This window comes from Diadema antillarum, unplaced genomic scaffold (assembly GCF_040938485.1).
Source record: "Diadema antillarum isolate AM-2024a unplaced genomic scaffold, OU_Dant_1.0 seq00001441_RagTag, whole genome shotgun sequence".
Taxonomy (NCBI): Eukaryota; Metazoa; Echinodermata; class Echinoidea; order Diadematoida; family Diadematidae; genus Diadema; species Diadema antillarum.
The window spans coordinates 480,747-495,607 of record NW_027272190.1 but is presented as its reverse complement, the minus strand read 5'-3'; the positions used below and the strand labels follow the sequence as shown (position 1 = coordinate 495,607).

The 14,861-nt window shown below is 38.8% G+C and overlaps 1 protein-coding gene across 1 annotated transcript in view; it reads right to left on the bottom strand.

Annotated features, from left to right (window-relative positions):
- Positions 1–14,861, bottom strand: part of LOC139709534 (organic cation transporter protein-like) — a 37,413-nt gene that overhangs the window by 6,690 nt on the left and 15,862 nt on the right. The window contains exon 5 of the mRNA XM_071621492.1: positions 14,360–14,528. Coding sequence (XP_071477593.1) covers positions 14,360–14,528 — 169 coding nt within the window. The remainder of the gene's footprint in view (positions 1–14,359; positions 14,529–14,861) is intronic.

Genomic DNA, 14,861 nt, shown 5'->3' with positions numbered 1-14,861 from the left:
ATTATGTGCAACATTATCCAATTTGCACTGGACAAAATTTGTACGCTTAAACATGGAAGATGGGGAGAGGAGTACCATATTTTGGGTTGATGCTTAATAGTTTGTGAACAGGCATATGGCAAAGTCCCTTGAACTGGATGAAAGGGTGACAGATGCTAACCAGATAACAACAGGCCCACCTCATCAGATGTACGTCACGAGTCAAACAACTCGAGTCGTACAGCCCATGAGTTACGCAGCCCACGAGTCATACATCCCGTGACCTAAACACTGTACTAGTAGATGAACACGGTCAATGAGCTCGACATCAAATATAATAGGCCCACAAGCTGTGCGGTCCGCGAGCTCGACACTCGAGGAAAACAAGGCCCACGAATTTAATATATGCATTACATCAGAAAGCTTAATCTATTCAGTGTAGGTCTTGTGGACCTCCCCCTCCCCCCATGTGTCGGACTCTTATGGGCCTGGTTTGCCTAAGTGTCAAGCTCATTGGCAATGCTACCTAGTTTCGAGCTGGCGGGCCTGTGTTGGTCAGTGTCAAGCTCGTGGGCTGTATGGTTCCGGTGAATGACTCATGGTCCTGGAGCATACAGTGACGTCGTGGACCATCTGGAAAGCGACATACTGTGAGGCATAACATGCATTCCACATGAAGCAACCCCGTGTCTTGCAACTTGCTATATTGTCATCCAATTAAGTTTGGGTCATTACGTCAGGAAATTTTGGGCATTTTTTCAATGACCTGTTCAGGAACCTCAATTCCAAATAGGAGTGGAACTACTATTTACTCTAATTGTCTTCTTTATGCTCGATACTCCTAAACACTCGGGCCTGGCCAAGAGTTGTGCCCCCATGCCCGAATATTGGTTGTTTCCAATATGCCGCCATCCGGTTTGCATCCAATGTGTGAATCCGGGTACGCTGACAGCGGGTAATATCACCTGCATGATCCGGTTAAGACTCTCTGCCAGCAAGTGATGATTCAGTGTAACCTGCTGAAATTGGTCTAGATCTATACCCTCGATCTCTTTCAAGACAGGGCAGCATCGAGTCTGCGTCTTCAGTGAAGCACGCGATCGGCACACAGGTCTCCTCCACGGCTAAACTGGATAGACATCCTGAGGTCAGACCAGCGTTCTTATAGGTGCACAGCCACTGTATGCGATCATCAGTCTTCCTATGGCAATATCTAAACAGTTTGGGTGAAGGCAAGCTTGTCTCTATGATGAGTGTATTGCACATAGAGTACAGGATGCACGAGATGATAAGAAAGCTTCTTTTTGACTCGCGGGATGGGCTACAAGCCTTTCTCAGGCAGAAGTTCTGAATTATCGGGTCGTGCTCAGTCTGCACACAGTGAGCTGAACACCATATCAAGTATACGTGTGTAATGATTGTGTGTAATGATATGGGAAAAACGCATGGAAAAATCAAACTACATGTTCATGTATTTTACGTGGAATCAGTTCCTGTCTGTTGTCTTGGAAGAAATGCATCAATCTTGCAATGTTGTTGTTTACTATTTTCCCTCTCCATCACGAGTATATGGAACGTGTTGATCAAAGTTTTTGTGATGTCGGAAAATGCGAGGCTGTATTGCAGGTGGCATATTGAAGGTGGCCTTCAATTTGTTTTTCACAGTATATTGGCATGTTTAACAGACTGTAACTCACCAAGATGCCTCTTGAAATGTTTTGAAAAACTTCTGCTTGATTTTACATGAGCGGATGATTATCAGTTGTCTTTCTGCTTTTTCATCTTGTGTGAAACAAAGTATTGTTTCTCTTCAAAAGATAGCATGCCAATTAATCTGCTCTTACTGTTGGTGCTCTATCACTTATCGGCCCTATAAGACATTCAAACCCACCTTCAGCCTAGACATCCGTAGGCGTTGTGGTGTCGAGCGGGATCTGAACATCTCTCATGAAGCAAGACTTCTCTTTTCTTTTCTTTTCCCCACTAACAATGTGAAACAAAGATATCCGTAGACTTTGTGGTATGAAGACGTGGTAGAGCGAGACTTCTCTTCTCTTTTCTTTTCTTTTCCCCACTAACAAGCAAGTTTAGCAGGAAACATAGAAGCATTCGCACATACTGTTTACATTTCCCATCACATGCTTTTAACATCGGAATTTTCATGTACACATTTTGCCTGGAAGAGAATTACCAAGAACTTTTCAACACAATACATGTTCAAAAGAAGCCATTTGGTTCATATGTAATTTCCTCGACAGAATGATTTATAGGGGCCTACTTATCACTGTCCACGTACTCGAACAGTTTTCGCTAAAGATACAAGTATGTTTACAAGACTGCAAACAGTAGAATGATTTGCCCCTTAACATATGAGGCTACTACATCTCTTGAAATGTCTTCAAACGTAAAGGAAAGTTATTCCTCTTAAATGATTACTCTCGGTCGACGAATGAGGTCCTCGTCTGCATGTCATTGTCGATCTCGTCAGTGTGACTGGGCCGTCCGTTGAGCGGTCTGCCGTCACGCTGTCAGTAGGCCTATTCTCTTCGTCACCATCACTCTCCACTGTGTATCAGTCTGACAGGGCGCTTCAACATCTCCATCTCCGATGACACCAGTTCACTATTTGGAGTTTGTAATTGCACTTCAAATTGGCGTAAACTAAAGTTTTGTGTTATCGTGACTCATAGTTTTTCCTACTGTCCAGCTGCTCGCCGGTTCAGTCATGACAGTCAGATCCTCATCACATTCACAGCGTAGGTCGATGGTGCATTCAGCGTCGATAAAGATTAGTTGGTTGACTTGGAGGGGGGGGGGGGCATGATGTACCAAGAAAGGGGTACTCCTGACTTTATCTCTGTGGTCTCCAACTATTCTCAAAGTTCCTCAAAATTCTCTCAAAATCATCAAAAACTCTGCAGCCTTTGCTTCACTACATAGCGTGAAGCCGCTCCCACTGTGCTTACGACTCTAACTGATTTCTCTGCTGAGACATGTTTTTTTTTATAACTAATTTTACTAACAAACTTCCTTTCCCTAAAGCATTTCATTGGCTCAATCTTGTATTGGGGTGTGGCGCTCACTAGAAATCAATTTCTTACTGGTCAAATATTCAATTTGCTCCTCCTATTCGTTTCTGTGAAAACTCAATTTTCTATGATTCATCACATTTTCTGATTAACTCGCCCACTGTCTTTTAGTTTCTTCATTCACTTGTTCTCTGTAACCACTGGTAAAGACTTTATTGTTTCTTGGATAAGAAAATGATAAACCAAATGAATATTAGTGTCCTCTTATGGCAACAGCGTCATCGTTGTTCTGGGTCATTATCCCCGAATTTGTCTTTGGAGTTCCTGTTTGACCCACTCCACTAAACAATAAATGCTAAAATAGAGGGATAAATTGTGACAGGAGGGCCACCTTCCAGCCCAGAGGGTCATTATGTTTGGGGATCAGAGGGCAAAAACACGTCATCACGTCATTCTCCGTAATTTGGCGCAGGGTTTTGGGGATGGAGAGTGCTGACCACTAGCGGGGGAAAGTAGCCAACATCAAACTTATGAATTCCTATGACCATAGGCTTTTCTTGGAAGAGGTGTTTTTGACCACAAAAAAGAAAAGAAAAAGAAAGGAAATAGCTGGAAGGAAGATAAACGATTTCATAAACTCCAAGAAGGGGAAAAGACTGAGCATATATTGACCTCACAGGGTTTCTAGGAAAACGACTGCAGTGTTCTGTTTTCTTTTACTCTCTATTCTATTCTATTCTATTCTATTCTATTCTTTATCATAAACATGTGCTAGTAGCCATCTGGGCTACAATTGTGTTTGTTTTGTGCATCCTCTAAAGGTCACCAGAGGTCAAAGGTAGAGCCCTATCTGTGCTCTTTGGAATATGAAGACAATTTCTTGTGAAACAGGTATGCTTGTTTTGTACATCTTAACCATGTTTATCATTAACTAATGACACTACAGATCAATATTATGATATTTTGAGGTCATTGACCTCTAAAAGGTCACCAGAGGTCAGAGTTAGAAACCTGTCTTTGCTCTTTGGAATATGAAGACAGTTTCATTGCAAAACAGATATGCTTGTTTTGCACATCTTAACCATTTGTATCTTTAACTAATGACACTACAGATCAATATTATGGTATTTTGAGGTCATTGACCTCTAAAGGTCATCAGAGGTCAAAGGTAGAAACCTGTCAATGCCCTGTGGAATCAGAAGATTTGTAGTACAGAATGCATATTTAGTGCAGCGTAACCAAGATCTCAGCCTATCATTCACAAATGCCTCCAAACATCACTATTCTGATATTCAAAGTTCATTGACCTCTGGAGGTCATCAGAGGTCAAATCAGACTTACCTCCCGATCTTAAAATGAATCTTATGGTATGTACTAACACTGGTGAAAGTTTCATACTTTAGTCAAATTTTGCACAATTCTCATGATTTTGAGGGCTTAACCGCTCTACTATAGGGCGCAAGGAGGAATTTCATTATCTCATGTCAAGAAAAAATTCAACATTAGAGGAGATTTACGAATTTTCCTCGAGTGAGACGTGTAAGTACGGAGCCCCTAAGGGGACATGGCAAGAAATAATTTTCCTAAGTCGTTCCCTCCACTTACTAAGTCGTTCCTACGACTTACGGAGCCTAAGTCGTTCCCACGATTTACTAAGTCGTTCCCTCGACTTACTAAGTCGTTCGACTTGCTAATTCATGCATAAAGATGCTCCATAGCTCAATGTGTTGTGTCTCTCCTGTGGTTGAGGTATGCTGTGCGATCGCTGGCGATTCAAAACAGAGTAAGTTAAAAAATTCTCGATTTTGATCCCATTATTTGCTCATTTTGTCTTGTATTGAAAAGAGCTAGTTCCTTAGACTTACTTCTTACAAGAATTTTCGTGAAAATGAGAAACTTGTGTTTCCTAGAACTGACAAAGTTGTGGCCGTCGCAAACACTCTGTGGTTACACAGTTCATCGATAATAGTCCCACACATAGCTTTTTGTGCTGGCATTTTTGTTGTTGCACTGGCAAGCTCTTTTTTTTTCTGCTGCCAGGGCTCTATGTCTAGTACAGTATAGGCTAGCTTTGAAAGAAAAAAGAAAATCGGAAAAAATCAATATCAACTACACTTTCTGGAAGTATGAAAGTGTGAAAAGGACGTTGAAATAATTTTCATTGTCAAAAACCCCTACTTTCAAGCAGGATTCAGATACAGGAGGCACGGTAGAGTGCTGGTGCATGGGGATCCGTACCGTGATTATAGTGCTAGGCCTACTGCTAGGCCTACGGCTACGCCTAAAGGATAATTACCTGGTACATACCGGTACCTAGTTAATTACTACCATATACATAGGCCTACCCCTCCCCCTTGGCCTCATTCCCCTCCTGTACATGTGTAGGCCCAACAGACCATGCTGTACTAGGCTAGTTATTTCGTATAGTTATTTACTGTCCATGCGACACGAAAGCTTGCTGAATTTTTCGAAGGATCAATTGAAATCTTAGAATTTAGTGTTGACTTGCTGGATCAATGAAAAGCTAGGACTTACAATGAACAAAGGCCAAATACATCTGTTCTGTCTTTTGGTGTTTTTTTTTGGGGGGGGGGGGATGGAAGAGAAATTGAATCATATCCATAGCAAGTAGCTGAAAGTGATCAGACATGCAATGATAGTACTGTAGTGTCAAAGTGTATTAAACATTGCCAGTAAAACCTTAAGTTTTGTAATACAGTGTGTAGGTCTATAGGCCTACTGACTATAGCCACGATGTCTGACATTTCAGACAAGAAGCGTACGATAAGATCAGCAAACTGACTGTAGGATATCCACGCAAAAATATTTATCAGTGCTTTTGTTGAAAACAAGTGGTTGAAGGGGTATTCGTTGAAAGCTACAATGGCCTGGATTTCCAGTGATTTACTTGATGGAGTCATATCTATGAGTACAAGAAACTAACGTCTTTATGCTCTTTTGTTTGTGGAAAGAACAAACTTCACTCCTTGTTAAAATGCATTAAAACAAATGGTATTATGGACACTTACCAATTTGACACCAGAGTTTGCATAGTAGGCCTACTCTACTACTTTCAATAAAAGATGTGTGCCAAGTGTAGTTGTATGTAGGCCTACTCAAGCCCCAAGTCACGGTGACCTCTGGATATAGGGGATGAAGAAACATGAGAGGAGGGTGCTTGCAATATAGGCAGGGCACATGAGGGCCTGATGGATATAGGATGTACAATGTATATATAATATTTTAAAAATCTTACTGATTGTTATGTGAAATGTCCCTCATTTTTAAATGAAGATGTTGGCACCATCATACCTTTATAGAGAACACCTTTTAGATCTCCACAATATTACTTTTTGAGTGCAATGTTGCCATTTTTATTTTCTATTTCTTATTTCTTCAATATTTCTTATATCATGTATAGGTATAATTTCTGTGAATCAAGGGGAATGACAGCTTAGGGCAGACAGGCAAGACAGGAGATGGTATACACTGCAAAGGATGAGCAGCTTGCTGTCAACAATGAGGAAAAGTTCAAACAGAACAAGGCGCTGATTTTTTAAACAGATTTCATCAGGCTGAGGTCAAGCAGTGTTTCAGAGCTGCAATCATGTATAGGTATAACTATTTTGAATCAAGGGGAATGACAGCTGAGGGCAGACATGCCAAACTTGACGTCAGGAGATGGTATACACTGCAAAGGGTTAGCAGCTCGCTGTCAGCAATGAGGAAAAGTGCAAACAAAACAAGGCGCTGATTTGTTAAGACATTTCTTCAGGCTGAGGTCATCAACCTTACAAAGCAAGGCAAATACGAAGCAAGCAGTGTTTCAGAGCTGCAACAAGTGCATGGGCAGTGATAATCTCGGCTACATCAAATGCATCCAAGTGTGATTATTACAATAATAGCACATTGTGCTTTTCAAAGATATTGAAGAGTCCTCTGGATATTTCGCCCCTGATGAAACTAATTTATTCTGCAGTATTGGCACGGATAATGAGACACATCTTCATCCTTTCACTGTTGTAATAATGAACATCGTTGAACTCAAAAAAGCCAAGGTATATTGCGAGACATTTCATGTTTCTCGGTGGTAAAAAAAAAAGTTCTTAAATAAGTACTGGTTAAAATGTGACCGTGCACCTCAAAACGAACATAAAGTCGCACACACTGATTTTGCGTGAGGACTGAAAATAAGTGAAAAGGGTCAACCTAGCCGAACTTGACATTTTCATATTTTCTGAGAGAGAGCGGGTCTTCTTTTCCATTATGCTAAAATTAGGTATCATAAAACGGGCAGGAAAGTGTGTTTTTTAGCAGTTTATCTCGAACATTTTTGGTAGAATAGTGTGATTAGGTGTGTCTTTAGAATCCCTTTTTCATTTCTGAAAAACCTTGTCCACACTCTTCACTTTCAACTCTAATAACTTTTGAAAAGATAATGCTACTGCTTTGAAAGTTGGCATTGATTATGGACAGAATGTGCTAATGAGGCATGCTCAATTTCAGTTTAATCTGATAGCCCCTTCATTGTTGTTACTCTGGTGGTTTACTTCCTGTTTTTTGACCCATTCATCGCACAGCCAGCACGGTTTGGTAAAGATTAAGCGCTTGAATAGACACTGTACTTCAGAGCCTCTTTCCTCAGTTCACACTTTTCCTGAGTTTGTGCTTTCTTTCAGATATTTAGATAGGTTAGGAGAGTCCATTTGAGTTATACATCATTTCAAAGCTTAAAGTCTGCTCTTTCAGAATATGGTCTTAACTAAAAATTCATGTCAGGCGACTTTTTGTTTGTTTTGAGGTGCAGGGTAACAAATTATGATGATGTTGATTTTGTTTATTGTAAGACACCACCTGGGGCAAATGAACCTGTGCTGTGGCAAGATGGCACTGAATTTGACTTATCAGCAAATAAACCACTTGTTGTATTGCATTCATGGGTCCAGGGGTGGTTCCTTCAGGTAGTTACGAGATACGTAGTAAACCATATTTTCCAACAAGCCGCGTCTGTTTCACACTAGCGTAAAGGATCAGTAGATACTGCTGTGGACCAAAGTGCAGATTAGATTACTAATCAGTTGTACAAAGTTGCATACTCACAATGACAAATCTATTTTTGTTAATGTTTTTTCCCAATTGACATTGTGGTATTGTAGCATAATTGTACACATTTCTAGGGCATTCATTTTTGCATTAACTTTTGAGCAAAATCAACAGTTCTGCATGTTGGAACTATTTTTCAGTGTAACATTTGGTTACCATAAACTTAATAAAGGCATGTTTGTATGAGTAGATCACAGCACATGTACACAAATGCAGATAAGTTACATGTAGATAAGCTAACTTTATACCTGGTTGTATTGATATTCAGCTGTATCAGTACATCTTTGACCAAGCATGCTTAAAAGACGTGCATGAGTGTATGACAGTATGGAACACACACATGAGCTCATGTATTAAGCCATAGATGTGGGTTCATTTTGAGCTCAGTGTAAATTGATGGTAGGATCTGGGATAGGTAGGGTTTATGCAATGGGAAGAGAAACTTGGTGTAATTCAGATGTGATTGCACGATGTTATGAAGATGTTCATGCCATACACTGTACATATGTATGTGTTCATTCGTGCTGAACTGCAGAGGAGACATTTGGTATAGAATACAGATTTTAATGTGGAGGCTTTGACACATTTAGCGATGGGCCTACACTTTACATGTCCTTAGAAGAGAGAATGTGAAGTAATCCTATTCATGAGGATAGCTAGTTGACTGAAGAGTTTCCAGCAGACTGTCACACAGTTGGCAATTAAGCATGATACAAAGAACATTGAATTTATCACTTTTAAGTATTCATGGGGTTAAACTGTTTATTGATTTAAAAAAATAAAAACAAATAGAAAAATCACAAGCAAGGGACTAATGAAATCATTACTTTTTGTTCACAGCTTTGATGGAGTCAATCACACAGTGAAGAGGGAGCTATGTAAAGAGCAACGTGTAAGAAATATACGGATTATCAGCAGTAATGAATTATTGAAACTTGTGATTTTCTTAGTAGTTTAATGTTAAATATCATAACAATAATCATGTAACACTTTGATTTACTCACCCCTTATCCTCTTGTAGGTGTAACCAGTGTTTCATATTATGAGGAGTGTATGAATGGCTCTTCTGTACTTAGCAAGGTGTGCATTCTCATTAACTGCCTTTTCATACTCCTCGTATGCTTTTCTTTTGCACATTTCTCTTTACCGTCATTCATTATATGAATATTTCTTCAATATGAGAGCAATATTAAAGGAAAGAGGTACAATGTAGGGGTCCTACATATCTGTGAAAGTGCACTCTGTCTTGTTCTTGGTAAACGGTGTACATTGCATAAGAACATTCAGCATTATGAAAACAATACAAGTATCTACACTCAGCAAAAAAAGAAAGTAAAAATGTTTTCCAGCTAAAACTTTTCATAGAAGATTTTTATGAAAATAATTGTGTCATATACCATATTAAAGATTATTTAATTGGCTATCAGCCTGGTATGGTTATAAAGGATACAACATTACGCATGAGTGAACACCTTTGGTTTTGTCCTCCAAGGCAGAAAAGTAAAAATTGCAAAAATTGACATATTGAAATTCATTTGCAAGTGCCCTCCAAGATAGCAATAAAAACAAAAGACTAATTTTAACGCAATGAGAGACATGAATGAAATAGCAGAAATAAGTTTCCGTTCCCTAGTTTCTCTTTATATTATAAAACACATACCTAGTGGGGAGACTGAAGGTGGAACATAAGAATTTTTTATCAATTCAAACTTAAGATGACATAAGCCGTAAGCCGTAAAGGTAATAAAATCGACAGGACCGTGAGCCATAAAGGTGATAATATCGACAGGATTTCTTCATTTTACCTTTTAATTAAGGAATTTAAAGGGGAAGGCTAGTAACTGATCAGTGGGAATCAGTGGAAATGCTGGGAGATGATTGTTCCAATCCTTATGGGATTCATTCAAGAGTTCATTGTATATCTATTGTTGTGTGAAAATGATTTGCTTCAGAATGGTGTCATATTCAAGTAATGTGCAGCTTAATGCTTCCAGGTTAGCGTCCCTGGTCAGTGACGGAGCATTAATCTGCACATTACTTGAATATGAGACCGTTCTGAAGCAAATCATTTTCACACAACAATAGATATACAATGAACTCTTGAATGAATCCCATAAGGATTGGAACAATCATCTCCTAGCATTTCCACTGATTCCCACTGATCAGTTACTAGCCTTCCCCTTTAAGAATGCATCAGGCAAATTCAAGAACCAAACATTATTTCAAATTTTCTTAAATATGAATAACGATTCAAACTTAACCTCTTTTGTTTCAATTACTTTTTCCCTTATGTCTTTTGACTATGGCTTTGACGGAAGATTCTTCAATTTTGTCCATTTTTTTTTTTTGCCTTTCTTTATCTTTATAGGGTTTCAGAGACATTATGGAGATCATATGTTATTTTTTGTGAATCAATTTGCAATTTTGTTGTGTTGAATTGGTCTTTCGTTCTCATTGTTATATGGAAGAGCATACACGCTTGAATGACAACCTGTCCATTTTTGCAATTTTTACTTTTGTGCCTTGGAAGAGAAAAACGAATGTGTTCACTCATGCGTAAAGTTTCCCTTTTAATTGACCCGCTCTATTGATAGCCAATTAAATAACCTTTAACATGGTATATAAAACACTCTTAATAGCCAAATAGTCTATGAGAAAGATGAATTTGAAAAAGTGTTTACTTTCTTCTTTTTTTGGCTGAGTGTATGTTGGACAAAACTGTAAAGAGACAGTGTGTGTTGTGTCTCCATCATGTCTTGTCATCAATGGCCCATCATCTAGTATGTTGGGGTGGGGGGTGAGGAGCAAGCTTAATTTGCAATGCTGTATATGCCATATATTTAGCAAGTATTTATCTAGACTTTGAGACAATTGTGCAAGTAGTTAAATTCATGAGTGTGGGGTACACATTACTGAATGTACAAATATATGTATGCAGATGCCTTCTCATGTTAGTGTCAGAGTTGATATTTTTGTGTGTTATAAATTCTTTGATACATGTAGCAGCTGTCTTGGGAAATCCATGAAGAAAGATACCTTGCAGAATATTGAGCGTATACAGTAGGTTAATTTTAGTGTGATATGGTGTATATGTATAGCGTGTAATGCATCATATTCATAATTTACATCTAAATTCAAAAAAATATATATCATTCTAGTGCTTACAGCTTGCTAAGAATACTTCTTGTGCAGCTCTAAGTTACTATCCCGACATGAGCCAACATTTCTTCTGAATTTCCTAAGAACTGCAGATGATCTACATTTTTAAACCTGATTTCACGGTCAAAACGTACTGTTTCCATGGCAACAGAATTTCAACTGTACTCTTTAAAAATGTGTCCAGCACAAATTTGCACTGACCCTGCTATGTGTGTGTGTGTGTGTGTCTGTCTGTCTGTCTGTGTGTATACATGTGTGTAGTACCTTGTGAGTACCTGGTGAGTTTGGCTGCTGCAGTATAAACCGTGGCAACACGTGAGGTACAAACAAAGAGCGTCTTGCATAACTACACCTATAGATCATTGTAGGCCCTACATACTGAGTTTGAAATAAATTACTTAAACACTGGAAAAAGTTCACTCCACAATGTTTGGGGGAAATTGTGGTTACCATGGCAACGCTTTCTCCGACAAACGAACAAACGGACAAAAAAATAATGTCTTGCATATCTACACCTCAATGTCATCATGTACACCATATTTACGTGCAATTGCCTCAAAATTGTGGAAGTAGTTCACTCCACAAGATTTTTCACGAAAATATGCCGTTACCATGGCAACGCCTTGTAGGATACAAACACAAAGTGTGTCTTGCATAACTACACCTATAGATCATTATACATACCAAATTTGAAATAGATTGCTCAAATACTGTGGAAGTAACTCTCCACAAGGTTTTTGGAAAATCGTGGTTAGCATGGCAACGCTTACTCCGACAAAACAAAAAACATGTCTTGCATATCTTCATCTCAATGTCATCATGTAACCAGTTTCATCGAAATTGCTTCAAAACTGTCGAAGTAGTTCACGACGCAAGATTTGCAATGGACCTACCAAACGCTGATTCCTACTATACCCCCTTAAACACTTTGTGTATGCGGGTTGTTTTTTTTTTTAAGTGTATCATACACAATCACACATTTCATTAAAATGTCATTTGTACGGAATATTTTCTTCTTTTTTCTAAAAAAGAAAATGAACAAATTAGGAGATTTGTCCCCAACCATTTACATAAGCAGGCGCAATTATGACATTTGCAATCTATTGCAAAATTTGCAACTTTTATCCCTGAGTCTATTGCAAAGTTGCAATTGATTAGCAATAAGCATCATTTTGATCAGTGTTTTAGAACCAACACTTGCTGTCGGGCGAAAGCTCGGTGGTCTATTAGAGAATAACGCCTGTCCGGTGATCAGGAGGTCATATGTTCGCGGATCCTGCTTGAATATGTACGCCCATGATTTTTATCATGGCTACTACTAAAAACACTTATCAATTCAGCGCTTATGTACGTCGATGTAGGGCAATTTGTCAATCAGTTGCAATGAAAACATCTCGACGGAAGAATTTCATGACTTTAAAAGAACCTCTAGGAATAGGTAATTTGTGTGTTCGGATTATAAACGAACCTTCGGAATAACGAACAGCACCCGATTTGGTATGCATGCCCCTGAAAGATGAATTTCTGGCCAGCATGCTCCCCAAAGAGTTGGAAAGGTGGATTTTGCAAGTGCAGGAATTGTAATGAATCTAGTATAATGGAGTATCAATAAGCCAGTTTACAGAGTTAGTGCATGTCTACAATGACCTTGCACCACAGACTTCTAAACATGAAAAGGTTTTTGTGCTGAAGGATTCATGTGCCATCTTTCTAATCACCATAAAGAGGATCTGCTTTGTCAAACAATGTTGATGAATCGTTTTTACATGTACATTCCATCAGGTGTTCAACCTATAGCTTCACATTTTTGATGGAGCATGCCTGAGGATTCTCTCCATTTCGAAGTTGATAAGTAAATGGCATTATTCTCAAATGACCTTTACACATTCGCAAACTTCCGTAAAGCTGTAAAATGCTTAGAGATGATTTAGGTGCTGTACAATGTAAATGAAATGAAAACATTATTATAAAATATTGTATGTTGATACCTATGCACGTTAAGAATAATATTGTGGATGTTGCCACCAAAACTGTGGGAGCTCCTCCTCCACCCACCCCCATACAATAGCTTTCTTGTTTTTAATTGTGGGGATACCAATAGAATACTTGATGGATTCTTTTATTCAGACAGGCACAATAGCTGTTTAATCCAAGCCAATCTAATTTAAAACTAAATTTCAGGAAAATGAACTGCAGCCTCCTGTCCTACATGTGGACATTTTCACGCTTAGTTGTGTATTATTCCTTATTTCATCTTTATAATGTAATATCCGTAAGTTTGAAAGGAACTACTACCTTCATGTGAAGTTTTTCTTATTCAAGTCCTTGATTTGTTGAATTACAAACCACTAGAGGGCAGCAGACAGTTGTGACGTAGTTGTGGGCGAGTCTCTATGAGATTATGCGTAAGTCGAGGGAACGACTTATAAGTCGTGGGAACGACTTAGTAGGTCGAGGGAACGACTTACGTAAGTCGAGGGAACGACCTAGTAACTCGAGGGAACGACTTATAAGTCGTGGGAACGACTTACGTAAGTCGAGGGAACGACTTAGTAAGTCGTGGGAACGACTTCCGTAAGTCGAGGGAACGACTTAGTAAGTCGTCGGAACGACTTAGTAAGTCGAGGGAACGACTTAGGAAAAATATTTCTTGCCATGTCCCCTTATTGGCTCCGTATGTACGTGACACTATGTTTACATTATCAAATTTTACTTGCGTGGGTATGTGGTTGCTTCTACTAACATGTCTTCATTAAAACTATTTTTTAACCAAATATTTCAGAAATCTTATTTATGGTTTCTTAAACTTTGACATGTCTTTATTTCACTCAAACCTCTACCATTTTGTTTATTTGACTTAACAAGACATAATATTTCACATTATTCTACTTACATTTTCAGTAAACTGAAAAAAAAAAAGGATTACGAGCTTTTCACTGAAGAGGAAATGGGAAGCGACAATATCTACACTTATCATCTTAAAATGTGCAATATGAAAACTATCCACACGCTATTCTAATTGTTCAAGAAATGATAGACAAGCTACAGCCATGTTTTCGCTTTCAACCATATTTCGAGAACGCTCTTACAAGACGAGTACAATGACGAAGACGGTCGGGATGTTGACGGCAAGCTGAAGAGTCCTCCACGAGCGGATAAAGTAAGCGATAGCTGCCAGTAGCATGTAGCCAAGGGCGAAAGGGACAGCAAAGGCCATACCCACTGCTCCTCTTTTAGATGGTCCAACAAATTCTGTACCTTTGTATTACAAAAAAAAAAAGGAAAGGCAGAGATAGAAGTTTGAAATAATAGTATGTCAATGTGATAATTCACAATGACTATTAAAATGCATTACTGTGCCCCATGTTCACTTTCTGAAGCGAACAGTTAAAGACATGGACAATTATTGGATTACGTGGGAATCGTGTTTCAAAAGGAAATTACATCCTATATCTGACTCGACTAAGTAAACGGTGTTTCAAACATACGGAATAAAACACAAACTTAATTGAGGTTTGGAACTACGGTAGCACGTAAACATTTCACATTGCCTTATTCAGAACTGTATGCCATGTCATTTTTCGGCCATCG